This window comes from Empidonax traillii, unplaced genomic scaffold (assembly GCF_003031625.1).
Source record: "Empidonax traillii isolate 1590-97213 ecotype Southwest subspecies unplaced genomic scaffold, ASM303162v1 scaffold256:size688067, whole genome shotgun sequence".
NCBI lineage: Eukaryota > Metazoa > Chordata > Aves > Passeriformes > Tyrannidae > Empidonax > Empidonax traillii.
Window position 1 is genome coordinate 355,946 of NW_020955449.1, and position 19,798 is coordinate 375,743.

At 40.2% G+C, this 19,798-nt stretch overlaps 1 protein-coding gene across 4 annotated transcripts in view; it reads left to right on the forward strand.

Annotated features, from left to right (window-relative positions):
- The window catches only part of ATL2 (atlastin GTPase 2), a 39,053-nt gene that overhangs the window by 14,161 nt on the left and 5,094 nt on the right, over positions 1 to 19,798 (forward strand). For all 4 annotated transcript variants that reach the window (XM_027889230.1, XM_027889229.1, XM_027889231.1 and 1 more), the window contains exons 2-11: positions 2,555 to 2,832; positions 7,454 to 7,588; positions 9,242 to 9,346; positions 10,470 to 10,520; positions 12,594 to 12,650; positions 13,630 to 13,722; positions 13,967 to 14,105; positions 14,931 to 15,058; positions 17,183 to 17,239; positions 18,495 to 18,566. In XM_027889230.1, the coding sequence (XP_027745031.1) occupies positions 2,555 to 2,832; positions 7,454 to 7,588; positions 9,242 to 9,346; positions 10,470 to 10,520; positions 12,594 to 12,650; positions 13,630 to 13,722; positions 13,967 to 14,105; positions 14,931 to 15,058; positions 17,183 to 17,239; positions 18,495 to 18,566 (1,115 nt within the window). The remainder of the gene's footprint in view (positions 1 to 2,554; positions 2,833 to 7,453; positions 7,589 to 9,241; positions 9,347 to 10,469; positions 10,521 to 12,593; positions 12,651 to 13,629; positions 13,723 to 13,966; positions 14,106 to 14,930; positions 15,059 to 17,182; positions 17,240 to 18,494; positions 18,567 to 19,798) is intronic.

Here is a 19,798-nt window from a genome sequence, read left to right on the forward strand (position 1 = left end):
TGATGGTCTGGACTTGACTTTCTGATTTCTGCTGCTAAGTGAAATCTAAGAGGAGTTGAATAGGGTCTAAGATGAATCCTCTCTCCGGTCCCTTCTGAGCTAATGAGCTTCAGTGGTGCAGAAAGCTGTTAAGAAAATATTGTGAGCTTTTAATGGGCATATTGTGTGTAAGCTCTTGATAGTGCTGTCTACTTGTGATAGGGAGGATATGCTTGTTTATAAATAACTAATGATAAAGGGCCATTCTAGTTGTTTGTTCAGAAAGCAGCTTGGCCTGAAGGGGCATTGGGTGGCTGTGCTCTGCTGTGGCAGAAGGGTGCTGCTGCAGCTTGAGGTCTTTGAGGTTTGCCAGGGTTTTGATGACTTCCAGGTAGGACAAGATGGTTAATGTCAGGATCCAAGTGAATGAAGAGAGGCTGCAGATGTAGCTTCAAACTATTTTGCAGTCTGCCGTAGTTTACAAAACCAATACCTCACTGCATTTAAATAAAAGAATACAAGGCTGTTTTAAGTAAACAAGTTACATTTGTTGCCAGGGACGTGTGTTAGAAGCAGAGGCTTCAAAACGTTGTGTGAATATGTTCGCTAAAACACAGGCATCTCTTCTTGAAACTATCTAACTTTAATGCTTTTATCAATAGAATTATTCCCTTTATGTTTCTAGGCTGTGACACTGAAGGCTTTCTTTCTGACTGTCAAAATCTTCATATCTTCGTACCTGGGCTGTCCTCCCCAGTTTTCTGGCCTACAATGGATCCTGCCTATATGGGGCAAAGCCTGTTTTCTAAACTCTTTCAAAAAAGAGGGCTTGTTTAATATCTGGGAATACAAAAGCTTTAGGCCAAAGGTGAGAGATTTTTCCTCTAAAGTGGTGACCAGTGTTGTGTCAATGTAGTTTGTATATTTTGGTATCCTGCTGACAACTTCTCTTTTAAAAATTATTGCTTCTAGTTGTCAGACCTGCTAGTATAATCAATTATAATCATTATAATCAATTACAATCAAGTATCTGGAATGCAAAGTCTGGCAAGAGTGACTTGGCAGATCCTGTGCGTACTGGCAGGTTCAGAAGTGAATGAAACTGGTATGTTCCACGGTGCCTCACGGACACATCCTGCAAGAGAACGCTTCTTGCGGGCTGCTCTTCCTCAGGAAGCACAGGGGCCATGTGCTGTACCTGCACTCAGTGCATCAAGTAACTGGAGAGGTGGCAGCTGCTTTGTCTTTGTTAGAGCAGTGCTTGGAAATGCAAGCATGGCTGGGACAGGGGACTTGAATTCCTGTGTGATAACTCCAGATAAGTAACTGCCTTGATCAGGTTTGTGCACGGGGGGTTCCAATCGAATGTGGCAAAATGTAAGTCTGGAGTGGGAGGCAGTTCTGTAAGCACAAAACCACTTTCAGATGCTTCCTAGGAAAAGTGGAATCGGGAATGATAGAGTTCATTTTTGCTGTGGGGCAAACTTTGATGTTGTGGTGCTTGAACAAGAGAGGAGGTTTCATCTTGGATAGGTCAGTTTGGTTTTCTTTTAAGCCTTTAACTCAGTAATTTCTGAATTGTAGAAGTCAGGAAAATAGGATATTGGTACTATTATAGTGTATCTCTGAAGGGCCGTGTAACCTTGTAAGTCATTAGTAACTTAAATCTAATCTGAGTTACAGTTCTTTCAGCTAGTGTTTGATTCTGAAAGGATATTAATTATGAAATTGTGTATAAAATAGTCTCTTAACTATTTTTGAAAGAGTTGTCACTCAGTCTTGCTTAATAGTGTATCATAGGAAAAGTATGAAGCCAGAAACTACTTCCAGTGTTTTTAGGTTTTCTTATCCCAGGAGTGTTAGGCCTTGAACATGCTCAAGTGTATATCTTCTTGCAAACAGTGAATAGGTGCTCTGAAGTCTGTCCTGTATTGAGACTTGAAACAGGTATCATGTGTTGGAATTAGAGAGGAGAGTGGGCCTCTGGTGTGTGTTATCCTGGAGTTCCATACTAGATCAGTGGTCTTGCAAGCAAAACCGACATATTTGCAAGCAAAACTGACAGAAAACATTCATTTCCCCCCACCCTCCCCTCCTTTACAATAGTATAAGAAGGTGGTGATATCAAAATGACCTTTTTTGGTCCTCTTGGGAGCTTATTTTAAACTATTCATTTTTTCTCGGATAAAAAGACCCTTGGTTTTTAATAGAAATTATACTTAAGAAGCCTTTAAAAGGAGTTTTGAAGCTGAAAATCAAGGGTTTTTTGGTTATTTTTTAAAACATAGGGAATGCCGAAGATCTGAAATGTAGACTATACACAAAGGTGATGAAAATGGACATGGAACTACTGTGGATCTCTTTGTCTGTGCACATGCAGTCCCAAGAACATCCTTTTAGCTGCTGGAAAAGAAAGCCCAGCTCAAGACTTCACTTAAAAAACAAACAAACAAACAAAAAAACCCCACCCCAAACAACAAACAAACAAAAAAACCCTTCCCACCAACCACAAAAATACCGTGTTTAGTGCCGTAAGCTCTGACTTTCTAATGTGTTCTCACGTGTCAATTTGCAGGTAAGCATTATGAAGAAGAAGAGGAGGATGCTCTACCTGACTCAGATGCCCTGCCAGACTCAGATGACGAGGTGGAATTGGATAAGCCGCGCCCCATACAGATTGTCCTTGCTCACGAAGATGACCATAACTTTGAATTAGATGAAGCAGCATTGGAAAAAATCTTGCTTCAGGAACACATTAAAGATCTTAACATAGTAGTTGTGTCTGTAGCAGGAGCTTTCCGCAAAGGAAAATCTTTTCTGCTGGACTTCATGCTTAGATACATGTATAACAGGGTGAGTAATTTGGAGTTTTCCTGCAGGAGAAAAGCAGTTTGGTATTTTAGTCATTCACCTTTGTATTTGTTAACTTGGGCACAAATACAGCAGGTCAAATTTTTCTTACTCATTTGTTGGGGTGGGGAAACCTATTACTTTTTCTACACTGTCAAGAAGTGTATTTAAGTGACAGTTTTTCAATATACATTTTCTTATGGTTGTCAGGGGAACTTAATGGGCATCCTGATGTAAGTAGTCATGAGGAAAACTTGAGTGAAGGAATGTGAGGCCTTCTAGTTGATCTTTGGGGAAGGACTCATCCATGTGGTGGCCTGGAGAAGTCTTGCTTTGATTTGATCTCCTGAAATCATACTGTACCACTCACTTTACCCATTACTGCAACAATAAAAGTCTTACCAGAGAGCTATTGGAGGACTAAATCTGCTTAAATCTGATGTATGGCACAAAGGAGGAAGTTTCCTGTTTGCTACTTGCAACGTGTCTCTGAACACAATCCAGGAACTTTTAAAATCCTTTTAAGTTATTGATTAATGAATATCTGATCCAAAAATTAATTTTTTCTAAATTTTAGTCTGTAGCTTTTGGATGGTGTTTTGACTCCTATACTTGGAATCATTGGCTTCTATGGAGAAGGTGGGGTGGGATCTTCTGTGAACATACACTTCTACCTGTCACAGGTTGTGGCGTTTCTTTTAGTCTTCAGAGTGAATATTGACGAGTCAGTGTTTTGTTGCTCTTTGAAGCTCTTAAAAAAAACCCAGATCTGATTCCTTTTTTGGTCACTGTTCTTTGGAGTTCGTGCTAGCTGGCTTGAGGAGAAAACAAGATGAACCCTGCAGTTACAGGAAATATGGGAGTACTGCAAAGAAGCTGCTGATAGTTGGCAGATGAAGACTTCCTTCCCTCAGTGCCAGTAGTGCCTGCTATTGAATTCCTCTCACTGATTTACCAAGAGCTGTGTAAGAAAGACCCTGAGGATATGGTAGGAGGAATACAGAGTAGCAAGCTGGTGCTCCCAACTTGTTAGTACTCCTTTAACCTAGGGAGGAAAAATGTTTCAGTTGATACAGCTGTTCAGGGGGTGGCCTTTTGTGTGGGTGTGTATAAACCTTCTTGTGTCCTGTCTGTGTTCCAAACAAAACCAACTGAACAAAAAAAAAAAAAAAAAAACCACCAAAACACCCCAAAAACCAATAACCCCTACAAAAAAAAGAAAAATCCAAAATCCTAGCTATAGCAATCTGAGCAAGATGTTGGGCTGGGTAGAGGTAGTGCTAATTCCTTTTAAAAAACAGGAGAGCTGGGCTTTAAGCAAATACTCTTTAACTTTCAAGTTGTGAAATAAAACAACAGTTGATAAAGCAAAGCAGATTGAAATGCTGTTTCAGCCTCGTGCATTGTTTCAGTTTCCTTTATTGTGCAGTCACTTTTCTCAGTTTTCTGTAGGTGCCCTTCAAAATACCATTTGTTTCTCTTAAACTGAAGGTAAAGGCAAGCTTGGCCATCTACTGTAACAACTATCTCTTACAAAAACAGAGAGGTCTTGCTCTCCATGTGCTGCTTCTGGCCAGGCATTTACATTCTGAAGCTGTAATGCTTGCAGGCCCTTAGCAGAGCTGATCCAACTCAGTGATGCATCAGAAGACATTGCACTTTGACAAACTGTTTTCCTGCCAGCTCCGTGACGTAAACTGGGTTAGGGAAAGAGTTTGACAAGCATCAGAACTGCAAACGGATTGATGGAAGTTGGAGATGAGAGAGGATAAGTGCAACACCTCCTCTTTTGAGCACTCTTGAGTTATGTGAAGTCAATTGATATCCTCTGCTTATGAAAATTTAGCACAGGAGGAGAGGTATAGTTTTATATTACTTAGTCTGATCCCTCCATCTTCAGTTAGGCTCAGTTACAAGTCTGTATTTTCTGTGAACTAAATATTTGATCCTGCACAGAATACTAAAGCAATTGCATTCAGTTCATAGGCTAACCAAGCAATTTTGGGGTGTCCTACCCTGTGGGTATCAACATGCATGATGAAAAACTTGACAAGAAACTTCAGAATCTTGTTTTCTTGCCTTAAACCAAGGGCAGGAGGTCATGTGAAAAGCTGCCATTCCAAAAATCCTTCTAGGGCCAGGTGAAGCCAGAGGTAGGATTTGGGTGTGGCTGAGGTTGCTCACTAACTTCAGGACATCTCATTTCAAGCACTGATGCTTAGGGTAATGATTGCTTATTTGGAAGGAGCAGCAGCAGTTGTGTGTTCAGCAAGCTGCTGCAAGCATCCTGTGATCTTAAGCCTTATTAAGAGTTGGGTGCAGTAACACTTGTAAATTTAGATTTAAAAGTTGGTTTGTTTGTTTTTTTTTTTTTTTTACGAGATGTCACCTTTTCTTGAATTAGTCTTCAAGCTGCACTGTGTACTAATGCACTATGCAAATAAAGCTGCACTGGACCTTTCCTTAGTGTGGAATAAATTTAGAGAAATTATCTTTTAGGGGCCTTTTATTCCTCTTCCCATCTCTTGAATGTCTTTCAAGCCAACTTGATGGATGCAGACTTAAAATACTGAATTTCTGCTAAGGAAAGATGGGGGTAACAAGCTAGGAGTGCTTCAAACTGATGCAAAGGTCAGTCAGAGGCAGGCTGAAGAACATCATATGTAAGGTGAAGCAACTTCAGGTGAAGTTGTGCCAGGTAAAACCCTAAAGTCTCCTGTGGTCCAGATCACATATGAAATCAAATGAAGCCATATCTAGTGCTCATTGAGGGACTTGTCAAACCATATGTGTAGTGTTGGTCTAAATTGTTACAAACAAGGATAATGTCTGGACCAAAATGGGATGAACTATTCTTTATATAAAAGAAAAATGGAACGTATTGCTGAATAACGTAACAGATTCTTTTGAAAAAGTAAAAAGCCACAGTCCATTGACATGTGCATGTGAAATATGATTCAGCATCGCAAAACCGTACCCTGGAGGCTACTGAAGCACAAACAGGCCTGGAGCTTTGATTTCTAGAGTGGTCTATGGAAGCATGAGCATCTTCTGGGATAAAAAAGAACTCCAGGGGAAAGCTGTTCAGGTTTTGCTTATTCTCTCTGGTAGAGGTGTCTTGTCAAAATAAAAGGAAAAAAAATCACGAAACCAAACAACCCCAACCCCGAACAACCTACCTGTAGAGACCTGTATATCTCTTTACTTGGATACCTGTGTTAATTTTCTGAATTTTTATCTGCTTGTTCCACATTTTATTCAAATAGCAGAGTTGTGTGGGGCACCATTAGCATTTGGGCGAGTGCTGCTGCAGAATTGTCTGATTGCCTGTGTGCTGTTAGACATGAGGAAAGTGTGCAGGTGTTTTTCCATCCCCTTTTAGAAATAAGTTCTTTTACTTAGTTTAAAGTATTTTTATTCCTTATACCCCCTGGGTGTTCCTGCTGTTTTCTGAAATGTGAAGAAATACCTTGAACTGTTTTCTGAAAACTGCCAGTGCAGAGTCAGCTAGGGAGAGCCCATAGCCCAGTGAATTGAGAAGTTTCCACCCTGACCTTCTCAGTGGACACTTTCCTGGCTAGTAATCTGCTCTGGACAGTTTGAGGCAAATTCATTAAATGTTTCTTTCTGTTCTGCCAGCTTGCTATGTTCCAGCCTCTGAAAGAAAGGTTTTTCTGTAACTTTCCTCATCAGTTAAACTGTTGTGTGCCTGCCACTTCTTTCGTGTAGGATTTCAGTGTATATAAACCTATCACAATGAAACTTCTTCAGGGTGCTGCTCATGCTCCCAGTGCATTTAACCACATTTTTGGGTTAAACATGCTCATATAATGGCTGGATTCTTCTGTGTGAGCCACTGCTCTGTGTTGCCTGTCTTTGAAAACCTCATTACAATTCCATCAGCCAGGAACGTTAGCTGCCAACTGTACTCGACTATTTCACAAATTGGGCAGTGTCCCAATAAAATTTTAATACGAATGGGTTGATTGACATGTATCCAACTCTTAATCTGACCTTTTCTCTTGAATCCTAATCACTTAGGGGAGAGGATTTTGTAATTGTGACAAATGTAGATTGTAGATCTTCTGATCCTTGCCTTTTCTCTGTGGCTTCTGTAGGATGACATTGGGAGTCTTGTACTGGCTTTTGTTAGTTCAGGGGCTCAAATACTTAGCCAACTGTTTGTGAGGGTGAAGGGATAGGATTAAGTCAAGATCAGGTGTTCTGTCCCTAGCAGAGGTTTTCCTGTAGTTAAAATACGTTCTACTGTGTTTGAGTTGATTCTTCTCAGCTGTGAGAGAAGAGCATGAGTGCCAAGTGGAATTGATGGACAAAACTGAGCTGTTCTCCATAGCTCTGAGTGCTTGAGACTCAAACTGTGTACATATTCTCTTCAGTGACTGAAAAGCTATGCAGCCACTGAAATGTAGTAATCTCACTTTGTGGATGATCCTTGAAACACGGCAAAGTGGCTTTGTGTTTTCCTATTTTGTGTAGTGTTGTCAACTGTAGTGGCTCTGAGGAAAATGTTAAGGACAATTTGGAAGTCTGCTAAAATGTAGCATGTTAAAAAAAAAAAAATCTCCTCCTTGGTTTTACATAAGCTTTTCCTTTTGTTTTGTAGACTTCTCCTTGCTGGATAGGTGGAAACACTGAGCCATTGACTGGATTTACATGGAGGGGTGGATGTGAACGAGAAACCACTGGCATTCAGATTTGGAGTGAAGTGTTTGTAATTGATAAACCTAATGGAACAAAGGTAGGTGCTTGACTTACATTGATTTACCCATGGTCTTCCTCGAAGGTGTTGTGGGGTTTTTGTTTTCATTTAGTTGTGTGGGGTTTTTTTGGTTCTTTTGAAACAAAACAGAGACTGTGGATGGCCCATCCCGGGAAGTGTCTCTGGCCAAGTTCAGCAGGGCTCTGAGCCACCTGGTCTAGTAGAAGGTGTCCCTGCCCATGACAGGGGGGTTGGAATTAGGTGATCTTAAAGGTCCCTTCCAACATAAACCATCTTTATGATCTGTGACTTAAGTAGGTTTATGTAATAGGTTTCACGGTGACAGTGCAAAAATGTTTGTTTTCGTTTGCATTGAGTAGCTGCATAACATATTTGGAATCAATGTAAGGATCAGTGAAAGGATGGAGACTGATTATTACAATCCAGGAGAAAGATTCAACAATAGGGTCATTCTGAGTGTACTTTGTTTTGGCAAAGTTACTCCATCCAGGCTCATGGGTGGGTTATCCTGTGAATGTTGTAAAACTTTAATGGTTATAAATATCATATACAGACAAATGCTGTTATGAAGACAGCTCTGTAACAAACACTGTTTTTTGAGGGGTGAAAATACATTCTAGCTCGTAGCTGTGTTGTAGTGAAATGTAATGCATGACTGTAAGCACTGGAAACAGCCTCAGTGTCTGGAGGCTGGTCCTTCTATATAGTTTTAACAAGTAGTTTATAAAAAAGGACTAAGTCTAACAGTGGGGAAAATGGGCTCTAACCCAATTCTAGTCAAAGCTGATGTGTCTTTTTTAACTCCTAAGTCAATTTAACTACAAAGTTTGGTTGGAGATGTTAATGCAGAAACAAAATGTTGATGTTATTATTATATACTTCATAGTACTGGTGGTGATTTGGAGCTGTTCATGTTCTCAGCTATCAGTTCTAGGTTATTTAAATTTCTTACCCTTTGCATTTGCAAGGGAAACATCTGATGCCCAATTAATATGGGACATGCATCTTAAAGACAGTGGCTTAGTGGTGTGCAGGAAGTTTTAACAAATTTCACAGCTAACCAAACATTTCTCTGGCTAAAATCCAGTTATGTTGTGAGGATCTGCTTGTGCTCCGGGAACAAATCACTCACTTATTCGTGCTTATCAGTCATGTCTATCTGAAAGAAGGGAATTGTAATAGATCCCAAAGATGGGAGTTGGACTGATTACTTTTCTTTCCCACTCACTTTTTTCCAATAGTCAGTCAGTATCAATTGTCTTATTTTCTTCTGAAAGTAATTATTTTAAGATTATATATTTTTTTTGAAATAAACACGTCACTCTTAGCTCTGATGAGCTATAATAGATTTGCAGCTGAGACTGAAGTTGTTCCAGTGAATAAGAGCTGTCAATTCCTCTGCACTGTGCCCCTCTGGGCCAAGGGAGGCTATTTCTGTAGGAGAAGGTAACTAGGCAAGGCCAGGGACTTAAGGCTGAGGACGTGGCCCTCTGGCTGCTGCTTACTCAGCTGTAGGCATGTGTGTCATGTGTGCAGGGAGCTGACTGAGATTTAGTAAGTAGGTGCAGGGGCAGAAGCTTGCTCTACTTGAAATAGAATTTATTACAGTGGCCTGGAGTATGAAAATGTTAATGGTTTGGTTAACTATTGCTGTTCTTTAAAACTCTCTAGGTTGCTGTACTACTCATGGATACCCAAGGTGCCTTTGATAGCCAATCCACTATCAAAGACTGTGCAACGGTTTTTGCTCTGAGCACCATGACAAGTTCTGTCCAGGTGAGAATATCTGTGCTGGAAAATAATGGCAGTGACAGGAATCCTCTGTCCTGAATAGGCAAAGCATGGCTCTCAAGCCACACCTAGAAAGTTCACCTGCATATCTTCCTCCAACTGTGATTTAAAATTTCATTCTTTGTCTTATTTTCAGTGTAGTACATAAACTACTTAAGGTTCTCAGTGGAATCAAGGTTATCCAAGGCCAAGCTGAGTTACATTGCTGACAGAACTGGGAAATCCCTTCCCCCTCAAAAGATGTCAGAGTAGCAACTGCTTCTGTACAGATGTGTTACAGAATCTTTTTTAAGACTTTAGATACAGTTTGGGGTGACATTACACTGTGATCAGCTAAACTTACAATAGCTTCTACTGTTAAAGTATCAGTTAAAAATCTGAAAATTCTCTTGTGTTATGCTCAAAGCTACTTTTAAGCTCATGCCTTAAATGTGCCAAGAACGAGCAGGTTTTTGAGGGGTGACCTTCTTCAGAGATGTTCTAACATAAAAGGAACAGGAGTATGTAGAACACTACTTCTGTCCTGTGGATTTTTTGGTTGGTTGGTTTGTTCCTGTGGTTAGGATAAGTTTTGGGTTGTTAATGCATCTTTTTCTTTATTGCTGTTCATTATTTGTGCTTGAAAACAATCATGAAGCTCCCTGGATGAAACCAGATTTCTCTGGGAAGATTTGAAAGCAAAAAAGCCTAGTGAATTGACTGTCTGGTTATTTCTGTGTCAGAGATACAGCTGCTATCATTGAATTCTAGAGCACTTGGACTTGAGGATGGCTAACAGGCCTTCTTAAATCTCTTATCTCACACCTGTGTGGTGATTGATTGAAGCATTCTTCCTTGCTTCCTTTATGGTTTACTTCCTTGGAAAGAAATGGTTCTAGAAGGATTAGGGTGGTCATCAGTGGTTTTGTTGCTAGTGCTTTGAATAAGGAGGTGACTTTTGTTTGAGATGTGTTCTATGACGCCTTTCTAGTTGCTGACTTTGGGGTAGTTAGACTTTTCTGTGTACCTGGAGGGGGCAAAAATACTCAAGACACGTAAAAGAAACAACTGTATGAATGTTAAATAATGGTTTCATGTTACACTTTAATTCTCTGACTGTCTCTTGCAGGTATATAACTTGTCTCAGAATATTCAGGAAGATGACCTTCAACATTTGCAGGTAAGAATATGCTGAGCTTACATTAAGCTGCTTCTGAACTGAGAGTCTTGGCATTGTTCTAGGAGTTACTACTCATGTAACTGACTTGGGAGCTCTTGCTGCTTCATGTAAAACACTGAAGCCAAAAGTAGTACTGTCTGTAAAAACAGTGTTTGCATCAACTTTCTGATGGTTTGATGCTTCTGTAGGGCCAATGCAGAGGTAAAATAGTACAGATTTCTAATCTGGCTAATTCTTCAAAGATTGTTCCCTATACTGCAAGTTCTGAAATTCCCAAAAGAATGAGAAAGGAAAATGATTTATGGAAGTACTTCATGACAAAATTTCAATGCTTCCCCTTTTCCCTAAAATAGGAAAACTGATGGTATTTTGTAACCATTTTTTAAAGAAATGTGGAAACTTAGGTCAGGGCAGAAAGTGTCTTCTACCCAGAAGTCATCTCTAGTTTTTCAGTTGAGAAATTTCTGCAGAGTTTTATTTCTGCTAAGAAATAAAAGCAGGAAAGAGCTGCTCTCATTACATATGCTTTTTATCCTCTAGTGGAACATTGTGGTCAAAGGCCACTGAACTCTGACTTCATGTGAGTGGTGCAAGAATCTTATCTCCTTAACTTAAAACCTGTAGCTTTAAAGACTAGCCTGTGTATTAACAAATACCAAGACCATGACCTTGTCACAGTTTAAAACTCTTCTGTGTGTCTTCAGTGCTACAAAAAAGTGGCTGCCAATGCTGGAAGTAGAAGAGTACTAACTAAACATAATCTTGTGGTGGTGTTCTCAGTTAACAAGGTTGTATCGCTGGGCCAACACCCCCCACAGCCCTAAAAAACCCAGCCAAGCACTGCAAACAAAAAAATCCATAGGTAATTATTTGAAAGTCAGGCTTTCCTCATGACTTTGGTCCTTTAACAGCCTCAGTGCAATCTGAATGGAGCTATCCCTTTACTGGAGGGTGAGATGTGAGGGAAGGAAGAGAAAAGAAGGATGATAAATAGAAGCAGTGGGTAGGGGACACCCATGCATTTAAAGTTGTGCTAGGAATCATGGTCTGAGGGAACAACAATTCTGTTGTAACAACAATTTATATAATCCTAATTACTGTTAGTCTCCGACTGCCTTTTTCATGTAGCAGGGAAGTGAATGAGGTAAGAAGTTGGGGTCAGAGAAGCAAGTCTCATATGGGTGCTTGACCACTTTACAGCTGCTTTTGCTCAGGGTGGACAAGGGCTTGGAAGTTGATTTGTGTTAAATTAGTCTTGTAAGTTCTCAGATGCTTTTGTGATCAACACAGGGGGGGAACCATCCCTTGAGCCATGAAATTTATCTGAGATGTTCCAGGAGTTTGTTTTAAAGCAGAACAACAGCTGCCTGGTACTAGAGAATTCTGGTATGCTTCCTTCATCTGGACCTCCAAGGAGGCTGGCATGGATCAGCTCTGCTGAAACAGCCAGCACAGTCCATAATTCATGTTCATGTGGGTTGTTTGGCCTGCTCAGTCCAGTGAAGAATGCTGCTGCTGCTGCTGCTGGTATTAAAGATGGTGAAAGCAGTGAGGGGAAGACAGCTGACACTTGCCTTTATACTGGAGGGAAGGAACAATTATCAGCTGTGGTCATGAGCTGAAGCAGAGATCTGAGAAGCTGCTGAACTTGGCTTGTATTTAAATGTCTGATACACTGGCTCTAGCCAAGTTCCTTTGGGTTTCCAGGAATAAATGTTTTGTGGGAAGTAAGGGGCAAATGTTAGACAGGCTTACTTCCCTAGCCTAGGAAACAAGTGTTGGAAGCTGACTTGCTGAAAGATGCAGCCAGCTTGCCTCTGAAAATAGCCCACAAGCCACCCACTTAGAGCTGCAGTGTGTTGGCAGTTACAGAATGGCACTGTGAAGCCAGTGGAAATCATGTCTCCTACCTGAATTTTACTGAGGATTGATATACTCATTATTGAGGTTTATTTGCTATTCCCAATCTATAATAGGGTTTAAGACTTAATACTTTATTTGCTAGTGACATAATATTTTACAACAGAAAAATGTGTTTTATATGTGACACCCTTACACTCTTCTTTCTTTCAGTTGTTTACAGAATATGGAAGACTAGCTATGGAAGAAATTTACCAAAAGCCGTTTCAGGTAACTCTATGTTAAATGGATCTTAAGCAGTTAGATGTGTGGAAAACGAGCTCAGGAGAATTTCTGGAGATAAACTAGTTGGGCTGAAGCTAGCCTGTTCTTTGCAAGACTGATTTTCCTTCACTGTTGCCACATTGTTTGGCAAAAACAATGGAAAAATGCTGAAGAGGATCAGATTTTGCATGAACATAGGTTTGTGCATGAGTTATAAGGTGTAAAAGGAATCAAAGTGTCAAGTGATGTGTAGGTGTTAAGGAGAAAAATTTTGTGCTGCCTTCTTACTGATTACTCTGGTCTTTGCTGCTGGTACGTGGCTCTGAAAGAAAGGTCTCGTGGCCTCTAAGCCATATTGCATTTCATTTGCTTGAAGCATTATTGGCTTCAGTGTTAAAATTCTCAAAACGGATTGTTTGCAAGGCCAGAGACAGGTTTGAGGCTGCTTCTGCTTCGCAGAGCCAGTGACTGAGATCTCTTCCATCCTGAAGTGTCCTCCTTAACCTATAAGGGTACGAGTTGATTACTGTTAGTAGTGAATTTTAGGACTCTTGTGTCTCCCAAGTTTGATGTTCTTGTGATAGTCCCAGAGAAGGTGCTTTCTTTGTAAAGCCTCTTGTCTGATACAAGAGTAATGTGAAGGTTTGTTTTCCGTCTTCAGCTGCTGGGAGAAAGTACAGTGCAATCCTTGTGGGATAGCAAAAGGCAAACCTGTGAAACAGGGAGGCTATCTTTTTGAGCTAGTTGAGACTGAATTTGTGGGTTTCTTGTTTGGTTGGTGTTTTTTTTAACAAGTTTGCACCACAGAACTACAAGGCTACTTCATTTAGGGCAGTCAAATATACAAAATCCCTTATTTGTGTAATATATATAACGTACAATATGTTTAGAGCAGCCAAGTACACAAAATGATTACATGTGTGATAGAGTTTTTGACCTTAGGAATGATGCAAGCCGTTCACTGTGATTGTTCTTCCTGTTACAGACATTAATGTTCTTAATTAGAGATTGGAGTTATCCTTATGAACATGCATATGGCTTGGAAGGAGGAAAAAAATTCCTAGAGAAAAGATTACAGGTGAGTTGTCTCCAGTAGTCCTAGTCTGAACCTGCCGTCAAGGTAATGATGCATGATGAGCTGGCTCACTGTGCTTATAAAAGGCATTTGTAATGTTTCCATTTGTGTCCAAAGTTGATGTTATTAGGTTCAGGAATAAAAACTTACACTTTTAGGCTCCTAACTGCTTTTAAGGTGATACTGAATCTTAATTGCAGTATTGTAAATCTACTAGCAATTCTTACTGCCTTTTTTTTCCCTTCAGGTAAAGCAAAACCAGCATGAAGAGCTACAGAATGTAAGGAAGCATATTCACTCCTGTTTCAGTAATCTTGGGTGTTTCCTGTTGCCCCACCCTGGTCTTAAAGTTGCAACAAATCCAAATTTTGATGGGAGATTGAATGGTAGGAAGCTTTTGATTTTGTGTTTCTTGATTCAGATCACTATGTTTGTTTTCTTTTCTGATGGAAGTTAAACACTGCAATGGTTGGCTATTGAAATGCCTACTTGGAAAAATAAAAGGCTAAAAGGTGAAACTACAGAACCTAGAAACATGCACTGTGTGTTCCTTTTAGAGGTTTAAAGATCAAGCAGTTAAGCAGGCAGAGGGAATGGATATCTTTGTGTCTAGCTGTTGATTGTAATCTGATAATTTGAGACATACTTCAAGGTCATTAAAGATTCCAAAGATAACTAAGGGTTCCAGGGGGGAGAATTTGCAAAATTAAAGATTTTGCTTTCCTGAAAGACCTTTCTCTAAGAACTTGCTAAACCATAGGTGGGCTCTAGAATGGCTAAAATAAAAGCTGTAGGATTCTGCTACTACAGTAGGAGAGGCAGTCAGGATTCCTCCAACTGATGCTTGTCCCCCCAACAGAGGGAATGTATCAGAACGGTAAAGCCTATAAAAGGAGTTGTGATGGTGGGGTGCCAACCACTGCTGTACTGAGGGGTTATTGTACAAGATGTTGGCATAATTGGGGAAATGCACTTTAAGTATTACAAGGACAATGGAAGCTTGTTCTCTGTCTGAAGTTAAGATTGGTAGATTAAGAGCAAGTGAACATACTAAAGCTATACCACGTATTTAAGCCTTTAAATACCTTAAAAATGCAGCTGAGAGTTGTGACGCTATGGATTTTGAAGGATCATGAGTTATCGTGTTCCTTTACGAAATACAAGATTGAAAACTAACCACTTTTTTCTTGAAATTGATTGAATTTTACTAGATATAGATGAGGAATTTAAGAATGAACTCCGGAATTTGGTACCATTACTGCTTGCCCCTGAAAACTTGGTAGAAAAAGAGATTAGTGGATCCAAGGTGACCTGTAGAGATCTTGTAGAATACTTCAAGGTAAGCAAACTCATACTAATTATTTCTGTTAATAGCTTAAAAGACAGTATTCTAATTTTAGGCCACGTTATTCCCAGAGAGGATATGATATCTAGGCTGACACTTGCTGATCCTCTCACTTTTATTTTCATTTCATTATTCTGAATTTCCAGAACTGGCACACTCCTTTCCAACAGAATAGCTTTTAGGAAGCTACTACTGGCAGAATTGTTTTTTTTTTTTTTTTTTTTTTTTTAAATAGGCTGAAGTACTTCAAGCTGTATTAGATATTTTTTGCTACTTTGAAATCATAGTTTGTCTGGATATGTTGTTTGCTTGCCTTTTTTTAATATAATAAAGTAGGTCTCACGTAGCTTTACAGATAGAAAACCAGCTCCTAAACTGCTAGGTATGCAGTGATAATTTCAGATAACTCCCCTCTGGATTTTTAACTTGCAAAGAAGGTGCTTTATAGACACTTTCATGTGCAGCACCACTGCTCTGAAATACTTGTGTGTGATACTTACAACTGTTAGTCTTGAGCTTTTTTTGTATCATGGTGACACCAGCAGAAATGTGATAATGTAATCCGTACATCACCAGGAATTGATCTGATGTGTGTGGCCTTTTTTGAATTGGAGTAACTTAGACAGTTGGCTTGGTAAGAATGAGTGCCACTGTCTTCTGAAGACGTGACTTTTGCATTGCTACTTTTGAGCATGCGTGCTCCAGGTAAAATAGTTAGGCTGATGCTAAGAAACAAGCTATGCAAGGAAGGAATCTGAGGCCAGAACTCTTTTAACTTCACTTGTTAAATGAAGCAACTCTTTTAAAGGAAAGGCATGATATTGGATATAGAAATGGTGGCTGTTCTGACAAGCATAAAATCAGCACTGGAATTCAGTGTTTGTCTATTTACATGGCTTCTTGCTGCTTTTTGCTCCAATTTCTTCTCTTTAGTAGGGCCCGATCATTACAGTGCAGGGAGTGTGCATTCAGCAGCAGTTTAGAGAGGATGCATCCTAAAAACTGAGAGTAAAAGCTCTATTGAAAAGCTTCCTGATTCACATCCCGTATCCAGTCTGGGAGCAGTCCTGTGGTGTGCTGCAGAAATGCCATGCTTATGTAACTAAAGAGGGCTGCTCCCTTGGGACTGTGGATCTGAATCTGAGATTGTGAAGCCTGAGTTGGAAACTGTAGGGCTTTTACTTGGAGGAAGTAGCTACAGAAGCAAGGAGGGTGTCAAGGGAACGGAGTCCTGTATAACTCTATATGTTTTTGTAGGTTGTTCTACAACCTCGAGCACTGAGTACATAGGGACCCCGATAACCTTGTTCTCTCCTCCTTTACAGCAAAAAATCCTCAGGCCAGAGGCTGTTAGACAAGCCAAGGGGAAAACAATAGTAGCATGAAGAAGAGTAATGGCCCAGCCTCTGAGGGGCTGAGTGGCCTTGTTGGTGTAACTCGCACAGCTTGTCCTGAGCACTGAAATGGACACTGCTGCCTGCTGTGCCCCACTTACCTCTTTCCCCAAGAGCTCTGTGCCGTGGGCCAGCTTGTGGACTGGAGTAGACATTCCAGCCCTCTGAAACCCTGGGAAAAGAGAGGACATCTGAGGATGGGTAGGGTGGGGCACAGGGCTAGGCTGCCTGCTTAGCTTCCGGAAGTATTTTGGTAGCTCAGCTCTGTCTGCTTTAAGTGCTTTGATCTGCTTTTTTGCCTCCCACACTTCAATAGAGCATAAGTATTGGTCCTCCCAGTGCTGGGCAGAGCTCTTGCCAGAAGGGCTGGGTGAGATAGTCATCTCCACTCTTTTGTTATGGATGAAGATTCCCTGCATAACCAAGAGCTTCTTATGTATTTGAGGGAGCAGAAACCTGCTGTCAAACCTTTCACTTCTTGAGACAGTGGCTATGTCTCCTCCCGGTGCTCTCCTACCCTGCTGGGCCCCAGTCTCGTGCACAGGAAAGTAAAAGGGAAAAAAATGCTACGCTTACTAAGAAATTTACATAATTTAATATTTAGCATTATTACAAAGAAATAATCTGAGCTCTGTTCCTGTATCGTCCCTTATTTCTCATTCTCCTTAACAATAAATGTTTAGAAAAAGAAATATTTTTTTTCCTTTTTTTTTGTCCCTATCAGGCTTATATTAAAATCTATCAAGGAGAGGAGCTACCTCATCCAAAATCTATGCTACAGGTATTTTATTTTTCTTTCAAATAATTTGATTAGATGATCTGTATACTTTGTAAGTTCTTTGCAATAGAAGTTCATGACTGCTGCAGGTCCGAAGCTCCCACACACAGCTGTAGTTCTTGAAGTTCTTTGAAAGCCATCTGAACTGTAATGCTTGGGTACACATTTGTGTTTTTCCTCTGTTTCATCAGCCAAATGGAGCAGGGTCTGTCTGGTTGGCTGGGGTTTTTAGCTGCTTTAGTTTCTAAGCCCAAGATTCCTGTAACTTGCTGTTTTGTTGGTATCTCTCACGCTGTATTCAGAGGGCATTTAGCATCGGATGCAGCTGATGAAGTGGAGAAGGCTTTGTAGTAACGTAGCTATGGCCACTGTCTCACAGTGTTGGACCACTCTGTGTAGGGTTTGTTAGATTGGATAACTGCATTGAGGCTTTCTTTCTGAGTTGGTCCAAAGAAGATGTAATGATCTTTAAAGCAATCTGAAAACAAAATTATTGTATAAGGCTCTGTTTTGAACCCTTGAATTGTTTGGGATGAAGAGCCTTCACCAAAGAACGGTCCTTATGGGTCAGTTTCAACTATTTTGTATTTCTAAGACTTGGGTTGTTGGGGTTTTTTAAGCTTCCTGTGTCACTTCACTAAGACCTGACTGTTCTGGGTGTTCCCTTGTTCTTCAAGGAACAAAATCTTTAGACTTTCTGGGGAGTTCAGAAAACTCATCACAATGAAACAAAGGCTGCTATTATTTTCTGTACTTATCATGCCATAAATACGTCTGGGACATACAGAGGATAACATCTTGCAACATTAACCGCAGTAATTGTCTCTGACGTGACACAGGTTGAAAATAAGCCTAAAATTCTAAAAATATTGACATTTACAGTTGACACCAGAACTGTACCTATATAATGCAGAAATAATACCACCTTCCATCTTTCCTCACAGGCAGTGATGTATCAGGGTTAACATGTAACAGTTTAGTGACCCTTATGTGCTTACTAACAATAGAGCATTCAGAAGAGATTGTTCATGATTAAAAACCTGTACAAGCAAATTTGGGTTGGTTTTGCGGGTCTACTAGAAAGCTGAAGAAAACATCCTCCTGGGCAGTAATATGTTTTGATGTGTGTTGCTAAACTTCACGTATTTTAGTGTGGCCTTTTCCTGGCCATCAGAAGCTATGGAGGTTGGGCTGGGGGGAGTTGAGGTTGTAACTACCTGGTAAATGCTGTGATGACACAGTGCTCAATGTTTTCCAGGCAACAGCTGAGGCGAACAATCTCGCTGCTGTGGCAGGAGCGAAAGACTTGTACAGTAAAGGCATGGAGCAGGTATGGTGGCACAACCTTTTCCAAACACCTGCATGCAAATACAGGCCTTCGGTTTTCATGTTGTACTCTGGTTGTGAGCACATTAACTGGGGAGAGAAGCTTGGGGGTCTTGTGTTTTCTGCACTCTGCTCTGAGATCTCTCATGCTGGGGAGGTGTGGGAATGGGTGTGTTTGCAAAATACCACCTGTTAGTTGCCTCTACAGCTCTTGACGGGCATCTTAAAATCCTGTGACATGAAGTGGACAAGCAGGTGAGGGGATATCTGTTGGGCCAGGCTGCACAATGGTAGAATTGTACTTTTGTAGTCTCACGCTTCTGAATTGTGGTCATTCATTAGCTGTAAAATGCAAGGATTAATATGATTCTGAAGTTTTAAAAAAACCTTTGAAATACAAGAATTAGTTTGAAAAACATGTAAATGTAACTTCCTACTTGTTTCTTCTCCAGAAGATGGTGACTATACCATTCTAAGCTGAATGACTGGATGAATTTTGTACTTCAGTGTAGCGTTATGCAAGGTTTTATCATAGGAAATTCTAAAAACAATTACATGTCTCATGAAGGTTAACAGGACTATGCTTATTGTGAAACTACAACCAGAAAAAAAAAAAAAAGTAGGTGTGATAACATGCTACAAACATAGCTCCCCATTAACTAGGTTAATTTTGGTCTTAATTGCCGAAGTAGGTTTCCATTTTGAAATTAGAGTGAGACCTAATGCTAGTGGCAGACAAGCCAATTCCAGTTGTTAGCAGGCAGTTTTGAGAATGTTCTTCTGATTTAGAGAGACTCCTTTGGTTTCCATTTTGGAAAGTGTCTTGAAATAGTAATTGTGAAATAGTGTTGTTTATAATAAATGTCAAGTCTGCCTTCCTGCCTTGAATCTCAATGGTTGTTGAGATACTGTATTTGTAAGGGTTCTTACTTGGAGCAGGGAACAAACAGGAACAGATGTTCTTTTAAACAGACTTTGTTTCCATAGTAATGTTCCCCAGTACTGTATATTTTTATACCACCATAGAGATATGCACAAATGTCTGGAATTATTTTTCATCCAGATGTCTCATATGATGTTCCTAATGTGACACAGCTCTGAAACTTCTATTTTTAAGAACAGAAGTGGGAACTCTTTGGATTTAAGACTTGATTATATAAAGGTAGTTCTTATTGTAGCTTCTGAGTTGTCCTCATGAAGCAAAGCCCTCCTTTGCTGAGTGTGCATAACCAAAAT